This window comes from Bos javanicus, chromosome 7, assembly GCF_032452875.1.
Source record: "Bos javanicus breed banteng chromosome 7, ARS-OSU_banteng_1.0, whole genome shotgun sequence".
NCBI classification, from domain to species: Eukaryota; Metazoa; Chordata; class Mammalia; order Artiodactyla; family Bovidae; genus Bos; species Bos javanicus.
Window position 1 is genome coordinate 48,902,777 of NC_083874.1, and position 14,874 is coordinate 48,917,650.

A 14,874-nucleotide genomic window follows, 5' to 3' on the forward strand; every position below is an offset into this window, starting at 1 on the left:
AAAGGCAGGATATATTTAAAGTACTGAAAGAGAAAAATCTACAACCAAGATTACTATACCTGGCAAGGATCTCATTCAAAAATTGTTGGAGAAATAAAAAGCTTTTCAAACAAGCAAAAGTTAAGAGAATTCAGTACCACCAAACCAGCTTTACAACAAATATTAAAGGGACTTATATACTCAAGAAATACAAGAGAAGGAAAAAGATCTACAAAATCAACCCCAAACAATTAAGACAATGGCAGTAGGAACGTATATATCAATAATTTCTTTAAATGTAAATGGACTAAATGCTCTAACCAAAATACAGATACTGGCTGAATGGATACAAAAACAAGACCCATATACATGCTGTCTACAAGAAATCCACTTCAGACCTAAAGACACATATAGACTGAAAGTGAGAGGATGGAAAAATATAGTCCATGCAAATGGGAAGCAAAAGAAAGCTGGAGTAGCAATCCTCATATCAGACAAAATAGACCTTAAAATAAAGATTACAAGAGATAAGGAAGGATACTACATAATGATCAAGGGATCAATCCAAGAGGAAGACATAACTGTAAATATCTATGCACCCAACATAGGAGCACCTCAATACATAAGACAATCACTAACAGACATAAAAGGAGAAACTGACAGTAACACAATAATAGTAGGAGACTCTGAACACCCCACTCACACCAATGGACATATCATCAAAACAGAAAATTAATAAGGAAAGACAAGTCTTAAATGATACATTAGAGGAGATGGATCTCATTGACATCTTCAGGACATTCCATCCAAACGCAGAAGAATACACTTTCTTCTCAAGTGCACATGGAACACTCTCCAGGATAGACCACATCTTGAGTCACAAATCAAACCTCAGTAAATTTAAGAAAATTGAAATCGTATCAAGCATCTTCTCTGACCACAGTGCTATGAGATTAGATATCAATTACAAGAAAAAAACTGTAAGAAACACAAACCCATGGAGATTAAAACATGTTTCTAAATAACCAACAGGTTACTGAAGAAGTCAAAAGGGAAGTTAAAAAAATTCTAGAAACAAATGACAATGAAAACATGACAACTCAAAACCTACGGGATGTAGCAAAAAGCAGTTCTAAGAGGGAAGTTTATAGCAATACAATCCTACCTCAAAAAATAAGAAAAACATTGAAAAGACAACCTAACTTTACACTTAAAACAACTGGAAAAACAACAACAACAACAACAAAATCAGTAGAAGGAAATAAATCATAAAGATCTGAGCAGAAGTAAATGAAAAAGAAGTGAAAGAAACAATAGTAAAGTTTAATGAAACTAAAAGCTGGTTCTTTGAGAAGAGAAACAAAATTGACAAACCTTTAGCCAGATTCATCAAGAACAAAAGAGAAAAGAATCAAATCAACAAAATTAGAAATGAAAAAGGAGAAATTACAACAGACAATGCAGAAATACAAAAGATTATAAGAGACTATTGTGAACAACTATATGGCAATAAAATGGATAATCTGGAAGAAATGGGCAGATTCTTAGAAAAGTTCAATCTTCCAAGACTGAACCAGGAAGAAATAGAGGTTATGAACAACCCAATTACAAGCACTGAAATTGAAGCTATAATCAAAAATTTCCCAGAAAACAAAAGCCTAGGACCAGATGGCTTCAGAGGAGAATTCTATCAAATATTTAAAGAAGAGCTAATGCCTAGCCTTCTAAAACTCCTTCAAAAAATTGCAGAGGAAGGAACACTTCCAAACTCATTCTACGAGGCCACCATCACCCTGATACCAAAACCAGACAAAGACAACACAAAAAAAGGAAACTACAGGCAAATATCACTGATGAATATAAATGCAGATATCCTCAAGAAAATTTTAGCAAACAGAATTAAGCAACACATCAAACAGCTGATACACCATGATCAAGTTAAGTTTATTCCAGGGATGCAAGGATTCTTCAATATATGCAAATCAATCAATGTGATATACCATATTAATAAACTGAAAGATTAAAAAACATATGATAATCTCAAAAGATGCAGAATAAACCTTTGACAAAATTCATCACCCATTTATGATTAAAACTCTTCAAATAATGGGCATAGAAGGAACCTACCTCAACATACTAAAGGCCATATATATGATAAGCCTACAGCAAACATTATTCTCAATGATGAAAAACTGAAATCATTCCCCCTAAGATCAGGAACAACACAGGGTGTCCACTTTCACCACTGCTATTCAACATAGTTCTGGAAGTCCTAGCTACAGCAATCAGAGAAGAAAAAGAAATAAAAGGGATCCAGATCAGAAAAGAAGAAGTAAAGCTCTCACTGTTTGCAGATGACATGATACTGCACATAGAAAACCCTAAAGATAGGATCAGAAAATTACTAGAGCTAGCTAGTGAATTTAGCAAAGTTGCAGGATATAAAATCAATACACAGAAATCACTTGCATTTCTATATACCAACAATGAAAAATCATAAAGAGAAATTAAGGAATCAATCCCATTCACCATTGCAACAAAAAGAATTAAATATCTACAAATAAACTTACCTAAGGAGACAAAAGAACTGTACACAGAAAATTACAAGACACTAATGAAAGAAATCAAAGATGACATAAACAGATGGAGAGATATTCCATGTTCCTGGGTAGGAAAAATCAATGCTGTGAAAATGACTATACTACCAAATCCAAACTACAGATTCAATGTGATCCCTATCAATTTACCAACATTTTTCACAGAACTAGAACAAAAAATTTTATATGGAAACACAAAAGACCCCAAATATTAAGCCACCATATTAAGAAGCCTGTGTTCCACAACAAAGAGTAGTCCTCACTCGCTACAACTAGAGAAAGCACACAGCAGTGAAGACCCAGCACGACCAAAAAGAAATAAATAATTTTTATGAAGATAAGAAGCTGCTAGCTACAGTATACTAACGCATGTATATGGAATTTAGAAAGATGGTAACAATAACCCGTTGTACGAGACAGCAAAAGAGACACCGATGTATAGAACAGTCTTATGGACTCTGTGGGAGAGGGAGAGGGTAGGAAGATTTGGGAGAATAACATTGAAACATGTAAAATATCATGTAAGAAACGAGCTGCCAGTGCAGGTTTGATGCACGATACTGGATGCTTGGGGCTGGTGCACTGGGACGACCCAGAGGGATGGTATGGGGAGGGAGGAGGGAGGAGGGTTCAGGATGGGGAACACATGTTTTAAAATTATTAAATTTAAGAATAAAAAAAAAAAAAAAAGACCCCAAATAGCCAAAGCAGTCTTGAAAAAGAAGAATGGAGCTAGAGGAATCAACATTCCTGACCTCAGATTATACTACAAAACTACAGTCATCAAGACAGTATAGTACTGGCATAAAAACAGAAATATAGACCAATGGAACAAGATAGAAAGCCCATAAATAAACCCATGCTCCTATGGGTACCTTAGTTTTGAGAAAGGAGGCAAGAATATACAATGGGGCAAAGACAGCCTCTTCAATAAGTGGTGCTGGGAAAACTGGACAGCTACATGTAAAAGAATGAAATTAGAACACTTCCTCACACCATATACAAAGATAAACTCAAAATGGATTAAAGACCTAAGTGTAAGACTAGAAACTATAAAACTCTTAGAGGAAAACATAGGCAGAACAGTCAATGACATAAATCAAAGCAAGCTCCTCTATGACCCACCTCCTAGAGTAATGGAAATAAAAACAAAAGTAAACAAGTGGGACCTGATTAAACGTAAAGGCTTTTACCCAGCAAAGGAAACTATAAGCAAGGTGAAAAGACAACCCTCAAAATGGGAGAAAATAATAGCAAATGAAACAACTGAAAAAGGATTAATTTCCAAAATACACAAGCAGCTCATACAACACAATGCCAGAAGAACAACCCACCCAATCAAAAAGTGGGAGAAAGACATAAATAGACATTTCTCCAAAGAAGACATACAGATGACTAACAAATACATGAAAAGATGCTCAACATCGCTCATTATTAGAGAAATGCAAATCAAAACTACAATGAGATATCACCTCACACCGGTCAGAATGGCCATCATCAAAAAGTCTACAAACAATAAATGCTGGAGAGGGTGTGGAGAAAAGGGAACACTCTTGCACTGTTGGTGGGAATGTAAACTGATACAGCCACTATGGAAGACGGTATGGAGATTCCTTAAAAAGCTAGGAATAAAACCACCATATGACCCAGCAATCCCACTCCTAGGCATATACCCTGAGGAAACCAAAACTGAAAAAGAAACATGTGTCCCATTGTTAATTGCATCACTATTTACAATAGTTAGAACATGGAAGCAACCTAGATGTCCATCGACAGATGAATGGATGGAGAAGTTTTGGTACAAATACACAATAGAATCTTACTTAGCCATAAAAAGGAATGCATTTGAGTCAGTTCTAATGAGGTGAATGAACCAAGAACCTATTAAACAGAGTGAAGTAGTCAGAAAGGGAAAGATAAATATTGTATTCTAATGCATATATACAGAATCTAGAAAATGGTACTGAAGAATTTATTTACAGGGCAGAAGTGGAGAAAAAGACATACAGAATAGATTTATAGACATGGGGAGAGGGGAGGAGAGGGTGAGATGTATAGAGAGAGTAATATGGAAACTTACATTACCATATGTAAATTAAATAGCCAACAAGAATTTGCTATATGGCTAGGGAAACTCAAACAGGGGCTCTGTATTAACCTAGAGGGGTGAGATGGGGAAGGAGGTGGGAGGGAGTTTCAAAAGGGTGGAATATATGTATACCACTGGAGAAGGGAATGGCAAACCACTTCAGTATTCCTGCCGTGAGAACCCCATGAACAGTATGAAAAGGCAAAAAGATAGGACACTGAAAGATGAACCCCCCAGGTCAGCAGGTGCCCAATATGCTACTGGAGATCAGTGGAGAAATAACTCCACAAAGAATGAGACGGAGCCAAAGCAGAAACAACATGCAGCTGTGGATGTGACTAGTGATGGAAGTAAAGTTCAATGCTGTAAAGAGCAATATTGCATAGGAACCTGGAATGTTAGGTCCATGAATCAAGGCAAATTGGAAGTGGTCAAACAGGACATGGTAAGAGTGAACATCGACATTTTAGGAATCAGTGAAGTAAAATGGACTGGAATGGGTAAATTCAACTCAGATGACCATTATATCTACTATTATGGGCAAGAATCCCTTAGAAGAAATGGAGTAGCCATCATAGTCAACAAAAGAGTCTGAAATGCAGTACTTGGATGCAATCTCAAAAACGACAGAATGATCTCTGTTTGTTTCCAAGGCAAACCATTCAATATCACAATAATCCAAGTCTATGCCCTGCCCAGAAGTGCTGAAGAAGCTGAAGCTGAACGGTTCTATGAAGACCTACAAGACCTTCTAGAACTAACACCCAAAAAAGATGTCCTTTTCATTATAGGGGACTGGAATGCAAAAGTAGGAAGTCAAGAGATACCTGGAGTAAAAGGCAAATTTGGCCTTGGGAGTACAGAATGAAGTAGGGCAAAGGCTAATAGAACTTTGCCAAGAGAATACACTGGTCATAGCAAACACCCTCTTCCAACAACACAAGAGAGGACTCTACACAGGGACATCACCAGATGGTCAACACCAAAATCAGATTGATTATATTCTTTGCAGCCAAAGATGGAGAAGCTCTATACAGTCAGCAAAAACAAGACTGGGAGCTGACTGTGGCTCAGATCATGAACTCTTTATTGCCAAATTCAGACTGAAATTGAAGAAAGTAGGGAAAACAACTAGACCATTCAGGTATGACCTAAATCAAATCCTTATGATTATACAGCAGAAGTGAGAAATAGATTCAAGGGATTAGATCTGACAGAGTGCCTGAAGAACTATGGATGGAGGCTCATGATATACAGGAGACAGGGATCAAGACTATCCCCAAGAAAACGAAATGCAAAAAGGCAAAATGGCTGTCTGAGGAGGTCTTATTTATATAGCTGTGAAAAGAAGAGAAGTGAAAGGCAAAGGAGAAAAGGAAATCTATATTCATTTGAATGCAAAGTTCCAAAGAATAGAAAGGAGAAATAAGAAAGCTTTCCTCGGTGATCAATGAAAAGAAATAGAGGAAAACAATTGAATGGGAAAGATTAGAGATCTCTTCAAGAAAATTAGAGATACCAAGGGAACATTTCATGCAAAGATGGGCACAATAAAGGACAGAAATGGTACAGACCTAACAGAAGCAGAAGATATTAACAAGAGATGGCAAGAATACACAGAACTACACAAAAAAGATGTTCACAACCCAGATAATCACAATGGTGTGGTCACTCACCTAGAGCCAGACATCCTGGAATGTGAAGTCAAGTGATCTTTAGGAAGCATCACTACGAACAAAGCTAGTGGAGGTGATGGATTTCCAGTTGAGCTATTTCAAATCCTAAAGGATGATGCTATAAAAGTGCTGCACTCAATATGCCAGCAAATTTGAAAACTCAGCAGTGGCCACAGGACTGGAAAAGGTCAGTTTTCATTCCAATCCCAAAGAAAGGCGATGCCAAAGAATGCTCAAACTGTGCACAATTGCACCCATCTCACACACAAGCAAAATAATGCTCAAAATCCTCCAAGCCAGGCCTTAATAGTACATGAACCGTGAACTTCCAGATGGTCAACCTGGATTTTAAAAAGGCAGAGGAAACAGAGATCAAATTGCCAACATCTGTTGGATCATGGAAAAAGCAAAGTAGTTCCTGAAAAACATTTACTTCTGCTTTATTGACTACGCCAAAGCCTTTGACTGTGTGGATCACAACAAACTGTGGGAAATTCTTCAAGAGATGGGAATATCAGACCACCTGACCTGCCTCCTGAGAAATCTATATGCAGGTCAAGAAGCAACAGTTAGAACTGGACATGGAACAACAGACTGGTTCCAAGTTGGGAAAGGAGTACATCAAGGCTGTATATTGTCACCGTGTTTATTTAACTTATATGCAGAGTACATCATGAGAAATGCTGGGCTGGATGAAGCACAAGCTGGAATCAAGATGGCCGGGAAAAATATCAATAACCTCAGATATGCAGATGACATCACACTTATTGCAGAAAGGGAAGAACTAAAGAGCCTCTTGATCAAAGTGAAAAAGTTGGCTTAAAACTCAACATTCAAAAAACTAAGATCATGGCATCTGGTCCCATCACTTCATGGCAAATAAATGGGGAAGCAATGGAAACAGTGAGCGACTTTATTCTTGGGGTGCTCCAAAATCACTGCAGATGGTGACTGCAGCCATGAAATTTAAAAATGCTTGCTCCTTGGAAGAAAAGTTATGACCAACCTAGACAGCATATTAAAAAGCAGACATTACTTTGCCAACAAAAGTCAATCTAGTCAGAGCTATAGTTTTTCCAGTAGTCATGTATGGATGTCAGAGTTGGACTGTAAAGAAAGCTGAGCACCGAAGAATTGATGCTTTTGAACTGTGGTGTTGGAGAAGACTCTTGAGAGTCCCTTGGATTGCAAGGAGATCCAACAAGTCCATCCTAAAGGAAACCAGTCCTGAATATTCATTGGAAGGACTGATGCTGAAGCTGAAGCTCCAATACTTTGACCACCTGAAGCGAAGAACTGACTCATTTGAAAAGATCCTGATGCTGGGAAAGACTGAAGGCGGGAGAAGGGGACAACAGAGGATGAGATTGTTGGATGGCATCACTGACTCGATGTACATTAGTTTGAGTAAACTCCGGGAGTTGGTAATGGGCAGGGAGGCCTGGCATGCTGCAGTCCATGGGGTCGCAAAGAGTTGGACACGACTGAGGGACTGAACTGAACTGATATGTATACCTATGGCTGATTCTTTTTGAGGTTTGACAGAAAACAACAAAAGTCTGTAAAGCAATTATCCTTCAATAAAAACTTAATTTTTAAAACACTGTTAAAGAGTCCTAAAGGGGGTTATTTTTTTGGAACTGTAAAAAAATTTTTCTTAAGAGTGAAAAATATTAAACTCTTAGGTATCATGTAGTTAAATGGAGCAAAAACTCTTATAGCCTAGTCAGAATTATATAATCATTTTATATATTTGTGTTTTATGCCTCAAAGAAACAAAAAGGCATATAGATTTTCCAATATATATAGCCAATATTTTGTTACTTTTATGATAATTATGCTACATTAAAGTTATGTCTTTGGAGAAGGAAATGGCAACCCACTCCAGTACTCTTGCCTGGAAAATCCCATGGATGGAGGAGCCTGGAGGGCTACAGTCCATGGGGTTAAAAAATAAATAAATAAATAAATAAAGTTGTCTTATCCTTTCCTTTTGGTTGAACTTCTGATGAAGTTTTTCATGTATTTGTTTATAGGCTACACATTTAGAGGTAGAAATGATATCTAACTCTTCTTATTTTCCCATTTAGTTATGTTTTTCGACTGTTTTCTTCAGCTTATACTCTAATATGCAAATTTATCGCATGATTGGACGACTGTTAAGAAATACTGAAAAATATTCAGATTTCTATTTTCTTGCATACTGGCACATTTATTACAACAACATAATTGCCATAACCATCTTCTTTGCATGGATAAAGGTATTTATATTTTATCAGATATAACAGATTAGATATGTTTTATTACATTAGATAAAAGCCTTCCCTGGTGGCTCAGATGGTAAAGAGTCTGCCTGCAGTGTGGGAGACCCAGGTTCGATCCCTGGCTTGGGAAGATCCCCTGGAGAAGGAAATGGCAACCCACTCCAGTATTCTTTCCTGGAAAATCCCATGGATGGAGGAGCCTGGCAGCTACAGTCCATGGGGTTGCAAAGAGTTGGTCATGACTGAGCGACTTCACTTTATTACATTAGATAGTAAGAACTCAAACTACAAAGTTATGGGGAAAAAAAAAAACAAAAAGATACTCTTAACTATACAGTAATTTTTAAAAGTAGTTTGGCTTTGTGATGATTGCTGGCAAATCCTCAAACATCCTTGACCATCATTAAGCATCTCTCTTAATTTGAAGCAGATTTCTTCTGAAATTAACTTACTCTAAGTATAATCTTTAGTATTCTATCTCAATTAATTTTGTTCTTTTTCAGATATTCAAATTCATAAGCTTTAATAAGACAATGTCTCAGCTGTCATCAACCTTGTCACGATGTATCAAAGACATAATAGGATTTGCTATCATGTTTTTTATAATATTCTTTGCTTACGCTCAGTTAGGATTTCTTGTTTTTGGATCACAGGTTGACGACTTTTCCACTTTTCAAAATGCCATGTAAGCTCTTAGTATAAATATATTTTCCAGTTTATAACAAAAAATCATGAATATGCCTATAAGTAGTGACATAAGCTTTAATAAATTTTAAAATGGTTTGATATTTTCACTGATGGCTAAATATGTGTTATACTCAAAGTGCAGTTAGACATTGAAAGATCCAAATTGAAGGTGTTATCCACTCTTCACTTGTTACTAGATCAAGTTAGAAAAATAATTTTTTACTATTCTAGAAGTGAAAATTTTATCTAAGTTAAAAAATATTGGCTCCATTTCTCCATAGTATCTATTCTCTGGGCAAAAGAAGTGTTTCCTTTAGAGGGCATCTTTAGAATCCTTTCATTGATATTGACTTGATTGTCCTTTGCTGATCTGGCAAAGCTGAATTTTAAAAATAGCTTTATACACATAAAGCAATTAGCAGATAACTAACTTATAGAACTGACTAGGTAGAATGCCTAGAAAAGTATTCAGGCTCTTCTTTAGAAGTGAGTAATTTTAATAAATTGACTTCCATTTTTGAGTAGGTAAAACAAGTTGTCTGTATAAAAATAATTATATGTGTGTGTGTGTGTGTGAGAGAGAGAGAGAGAGAGAGAGAGATTGTCTAACACAGGGGTCCCCAACCTCTGATCTGATGGAGCTAATGTAATAATAGAAAAAAAATGCACAATAAATGCCAGGTGCTTAAATCCTCCTGAAGCCACCCCTGCTTCTGCAGTGCATGGAAGAATTGTCTTGCACGAAACCAGTCCCTGGTGCCAGATACTTTGGGCTCTGCTGGTCTAAAATATCAGGTCTCAAAAATGTGTTCTGTACAATCTAGACTAAGATTTTCTGGGGGAAATAGTTTAATATTTAAGAAAGTTTAAGAAATTTCCCATCACTCTTGGAAATTTGTAGTCCATGGTAACATAGGGCTCTGAGAAAAACTGTACTACTTTCTTCAGTTCAGAATTCCTCAAATTGTCCATGGTCCTTTTACTCAATTGGGAGTAAATTTTAGTGCATTCCATGGGATCACAAAGAGTCAGACATAACTGAGCAACTGAATTTAGTCGGGAAAATCTCATTATCCACATGTAAATAATTGAAGTACCACTGTTTGAAATTTAATAACATTTTTTCTGAAATAATCCTTTACTAAACAAGAGGATAGAATTCTACTTTCTACATCTGCCACTAGCTATTTAATTTTTCTAGATCTTAATTTCTTTGTCTGTAAATGAATGGGCTGAACTAAATCTCTCCCAGAGGTCCCTTCCAACTACAAATGAGAAGTCTAACTAGTTTACCCTGAGTCAATGTTTGCAGTTTCAACAACTTCTTGGTCCCTTCCTAGGATCTTAAGTGTAGTAATAAAACTAATTAATACTGGACATTAAATATGAATGTAATAATCTACAGGTTGGAAATGTGTCTTACCTTGGATAATGGGAGGAAAGAAAGTATAAGACACAAATTAAGCAGACAGAAAGGTTCAGAATGGATTGAGGGAACTTCTGCTTTTGGTAATGATGTGCAAGGCTATTCAAATCAATCTCTTCACAATTTATGAGTGTCCAAAATCAGAAAGCAAGAACCCAGAGAAGTAGCTCTAGCATCCAAAGCTATTCTTCCCTGAAGGCTTTTTTAAAGCTGATAAAGATTTTAAGCTGTTATAAAATTTACCATCTTAACTACTTTTAAAACCATTTCTAAGAGTGAAGTACATTTGTATTGTTCAATCATCACCATCATTCACCTCCAGAAATCTATCTTGCAAAACTGAAACTCTCATATTCATTAAACAGGAATTCTCCATTTCTCCCCCTACTCCAGCCCCTGCAACCATTAGTGTACTTTTTGTCTCTCATTTTGATTACTTGAGGTAATTCTCATAGAATCATACACTATTTGTCCATTTCTAATTTATTCCACTTAGCATAATATCGTCAACAATGTTGTAGAATGTGTCAGGATTTCCTTCCTTTTTGAGGCTGAATAATATTCCACTGTGTGTTACACACACATCACATTTTGCTTTCCATTAATCTGTCAATGACACTTGAGCTGCTTCCATGTTTTCATTCTTCTGAATAATGTTACGGTGAGAACATGGTGTACAAATCGATTTGAGATCCTACTTTGAATTCTTTTGGGTATATACCCAGAAGTAGAATTTTGGATCATATGGTAATTTTGAATTTTCTGAGGAACTGCTATACTGTTGTCCACAGTAGACACTGAATTTTACATTTCTTCTAACGGTGCATAGAGGTTTCACTTTCTCCACAGCCTTATCAAAAATTATTTTGTTTTGATGGTAGCCATCCTAATGGGTGTGAGGTATAGTATCTCACTGTGTCTTGGATTTGCATTTCTCTGCTAATTAGCAATACTGAGCATTTTCATATGCTTACGCATATGTTGGTCCACTTGATGATGTCTCATAAGTCCCTTAAGGCCCTGTTCACTTTTTCTGTAAACTCTTCTCTTTCTGTTCCTCAGACTCAGTTATTTCAATGGCCCTACCTTCAAATTCACTAATTTTTTTTTCTGCCTGCAAATCTACCTTTGAAGCCCTCTAATGAATTTTCATTTCAGTTATTGTACTTTGCAGCTCTAGAATTTCTTTTTGGTTTGAGGTTTTCTTTTTCCTGATATTTCCATTTTGTTCATACTTAGTTTTCTTGACTTTCTCCAACTTGTTTTAGTTCTTTGAGAATCTTTAAAATGGTTAGGTCTAGGAGTCTACCATGTGGTCTCACTCAGGGATAGTTTTTGTTGATTCACTTTTTCCCTTTGAATAGGCCATACTCTCCTTTCTTTGTATGCCTTGTCATTTTTTGTTGTAAACCAGATAATCACGATGGTGTGATCACTCACCTAGAGCCAGACATCCTGGAATGTGAAGTCAAGTGGGCCTTAGAAAGCATCACTACAAACAAAGCTAGTGGAGGGGATGGAATTCCAGATGAGCTATTTCAAATCCTGAAAGACGACACTGTCAAAGTGCTGCACTCAATATGCCAGCAAATTTGGAAAATTCAGCAATGGCCACAGGACTGGAAAAGGTCAGTTTTCATTCCAATCCCAAAGAAAGGCAATGCCAAAGAATGCTCAAACTACTGCACAATTCTCAAAATTCTCCAAGCCAGGCTTCAGCAATATGTGAACCGTGAACTTCCAGATGTTCAAGCTGGTTTTAGAAAAGGCAGAGGAACCAGAGATCAAATTGCCAACATCCGCTGGATCATGGAAAAAGCAAGAGAGCTCCAGAAAAACATCTATTTCTGCCTTATTGACTATGCCAAAGCTTTTGACTGTGTGGATCACAATAAACTGTGGACAATTCTGAAAGAGATGGGCCACTTGACCTGCCTCTTGAGAAACCTATATGCAGGTCAGGAAGCAACATGGAACAACAGATTGGTTCCAAATAGGAAAAGTACGTCAAGGCTGTATATTGTCACCCTGCTTATTTATTTTATACAGAGTACATCATGAGAAACGCTGGGCTGGAAGAAGCACAAGCTGGAATCAAGACTGCCAGGAGAAATATCAATAACTTCAGATATGCAGATGACACCACCCTCATGGCAGAAAGTGAAGAGGAACTAAAAAGCCTCTTGATGAAAGTCAAAGAGGAGAGTGAAAAAGTTGGCTTAAAGCTCAACATTCAGAAAACAAAGATCATGGCATCTGGTCCCATCACTTCGTGGGAAATAGATGGGGAAACTGTCACTTTATTTTTTGGGGTGCCAGAATCACTGCAGATGGGTGACTGCAGCCATGAAATTAAAAGACGCTTACTCCTTGGAAGGAAAGTTATGACCAACCTAGATAGCATATTAAAAAGCAGAGATATTACTTTGCCAACAAAGGTCTGTCTAGTCAAGGCTACAGTTTTTCTAGTGGTCATGTATGGATGTGAGAGTTGGGACTGTGAAGAAAGCTGAGCGCTGAAGAATTGATGTGTTTGTTTTTTTTTTAATTTTACATAATTGTATTAGTTTTGCCAAATATCAAAATGAATCCGCCACAGGTATACATGTGTTCCCCATCCTGAACCCTCCTCCCTCCTCCCTCCCCATACCATCCCTCTGGGTCGTCCCAGTGCACTAGCCCCAAGCATCCAGTATCGTGCATCGAACCTGGACTGGCAATTCGTTTCTTACATGATATTTTACATGTTTCAATGTCATTCTCCCAAATCTTCCCACCCTCTCCCTCTCCCACAGAGTCCATAAGATTGTTCTATACATCAGTGTCTCTTTTGCTGTCTCGTACACAGGGTTATTGTTACCATCTTTCTAAATTCCATATATATGCGTTAGTATACTGTATTTATGTTTTTCCTTCTGGCTTTTGAACTGTGGTATAGGAAAAGACTTTTGAGAGTCCTTGGACTGCAAGGAGATCCAGCCAGTCCATCCTAAAGGAGATCAGTCCTGGGTGTTCATTGCAAGGATTGATGCTAAAGCTGAAACTCCAATACTTTGGCCACCTCATGCAAAGAGTTGACTCATTGGAAAAGACCCTGATGCTGGGAGGGATTGGCAGCAGGAGAAGGGGCCGACAGAGGATGAGATGGCTGGATGGCATCACCGACTCAATGGACCTGAGTTTGAGTGAACTCCGGTAGTTGGTGATGGGCAGGGAGGCCTGGCGTGCTGCTCATGGGGTCACAAAGAGTCAGACACGACTGACTGAACTGAACTGAAACATTTAAGTCTAACAATGTGATAATTTTGGAAATCAATTGATTTCCCTTCCCCAGGGCCTGCTATGTTTTCTGCTGTGGTTTTTCATTGTTGACTGTCTCCATGCTGAGGATCAGCCTGAGGTGTAAACTTAAAAGGTCTTCTCAGGTCTCTTCTGAACCTGTGCCATTCCTTGGGCATGCATAGTGATTTTCTAATTTCCTCCACATATGCAGGGGATTTTGTGTTTATTTTTTCAGTGTCCTAGTCTTTAATGTCTGGTTCCCAAAGGGAAGAAAGAAAAAAATGAAGAAGGAAAGGGCATTGAGCCTCTAAATCCCAAGGACATTGCTTCGGCCAGAGAGGGAGGGACTTGCAACCAATGTAGTGAGATACCTGCCTCGTCATCAGCAGCAATCAGAACACAGACCCCTGATGTTTGGACAATCCAATCCTTCTTGCCCACCCTGGCTCCCACAAGCCATGCACAAGCTGCTCCAGGAATACACGCAGGGCCACCTGCCACGGGCTGAGGGATTGGAAGTGCACGTGCACGCGCACACATGCTCACTCAGTCACGTCCAACTCTTTACGACCCCATGGACTATAATCCGTGGCTATACACCAGGCTCCTCTGTCCATGGAATTTTTCTGGCAAGAATTGATGGAGTGGGTTGCCAATTCTTCCCCGAGGGTTATCTTCCCAACTCAGGGATCAAACCAGAGTCTCCTGCATTGGGAGATGGATTCTCTACCACTGAGTCACCTGGGAAGCCCAGGAGGTGGGTAGCTGCTGTCAAACTAAAAGTTTAAATTTACTCAAATTGTCCAGTTCTTTCCTAGATGTTGCAAGCCAACAGACTCTACAGAGTTCATTTCAAATGTTACATCAGATTGTG

The 14,874-nt window shown here is 37.9% G+C and overlaps 1 protein-coding gene across 2 annotated transcripts in view; it reads left to right on the plus strand.

Annotated features, from left to right (window-relative positions):
* The window catches only part of PKD2L2 (polycystin 2 like 2, transient receptor potential cation channel), a 45,877-nt gene that overhangs the window by 15,296 nt on the left and 15,707 nt on the right, over positions 1–14,874 (plus strand). For both annotated transcript variants that reach the window (XM_061423604.1, XM_061423605.1), the window contains exons 7-8: positions 8,432–8,602; positions 9,109–9,290. In XM_061423604.1, the coding sequence (XP_061279588.1) occupies positions 8,432–8,602; positions 9,109–9,290 (353 nt within the window). The remainder of the gene's footprint in view (positions 1–8,431; positions 8,603–9,108; positions 9,291–14,874) is intronic.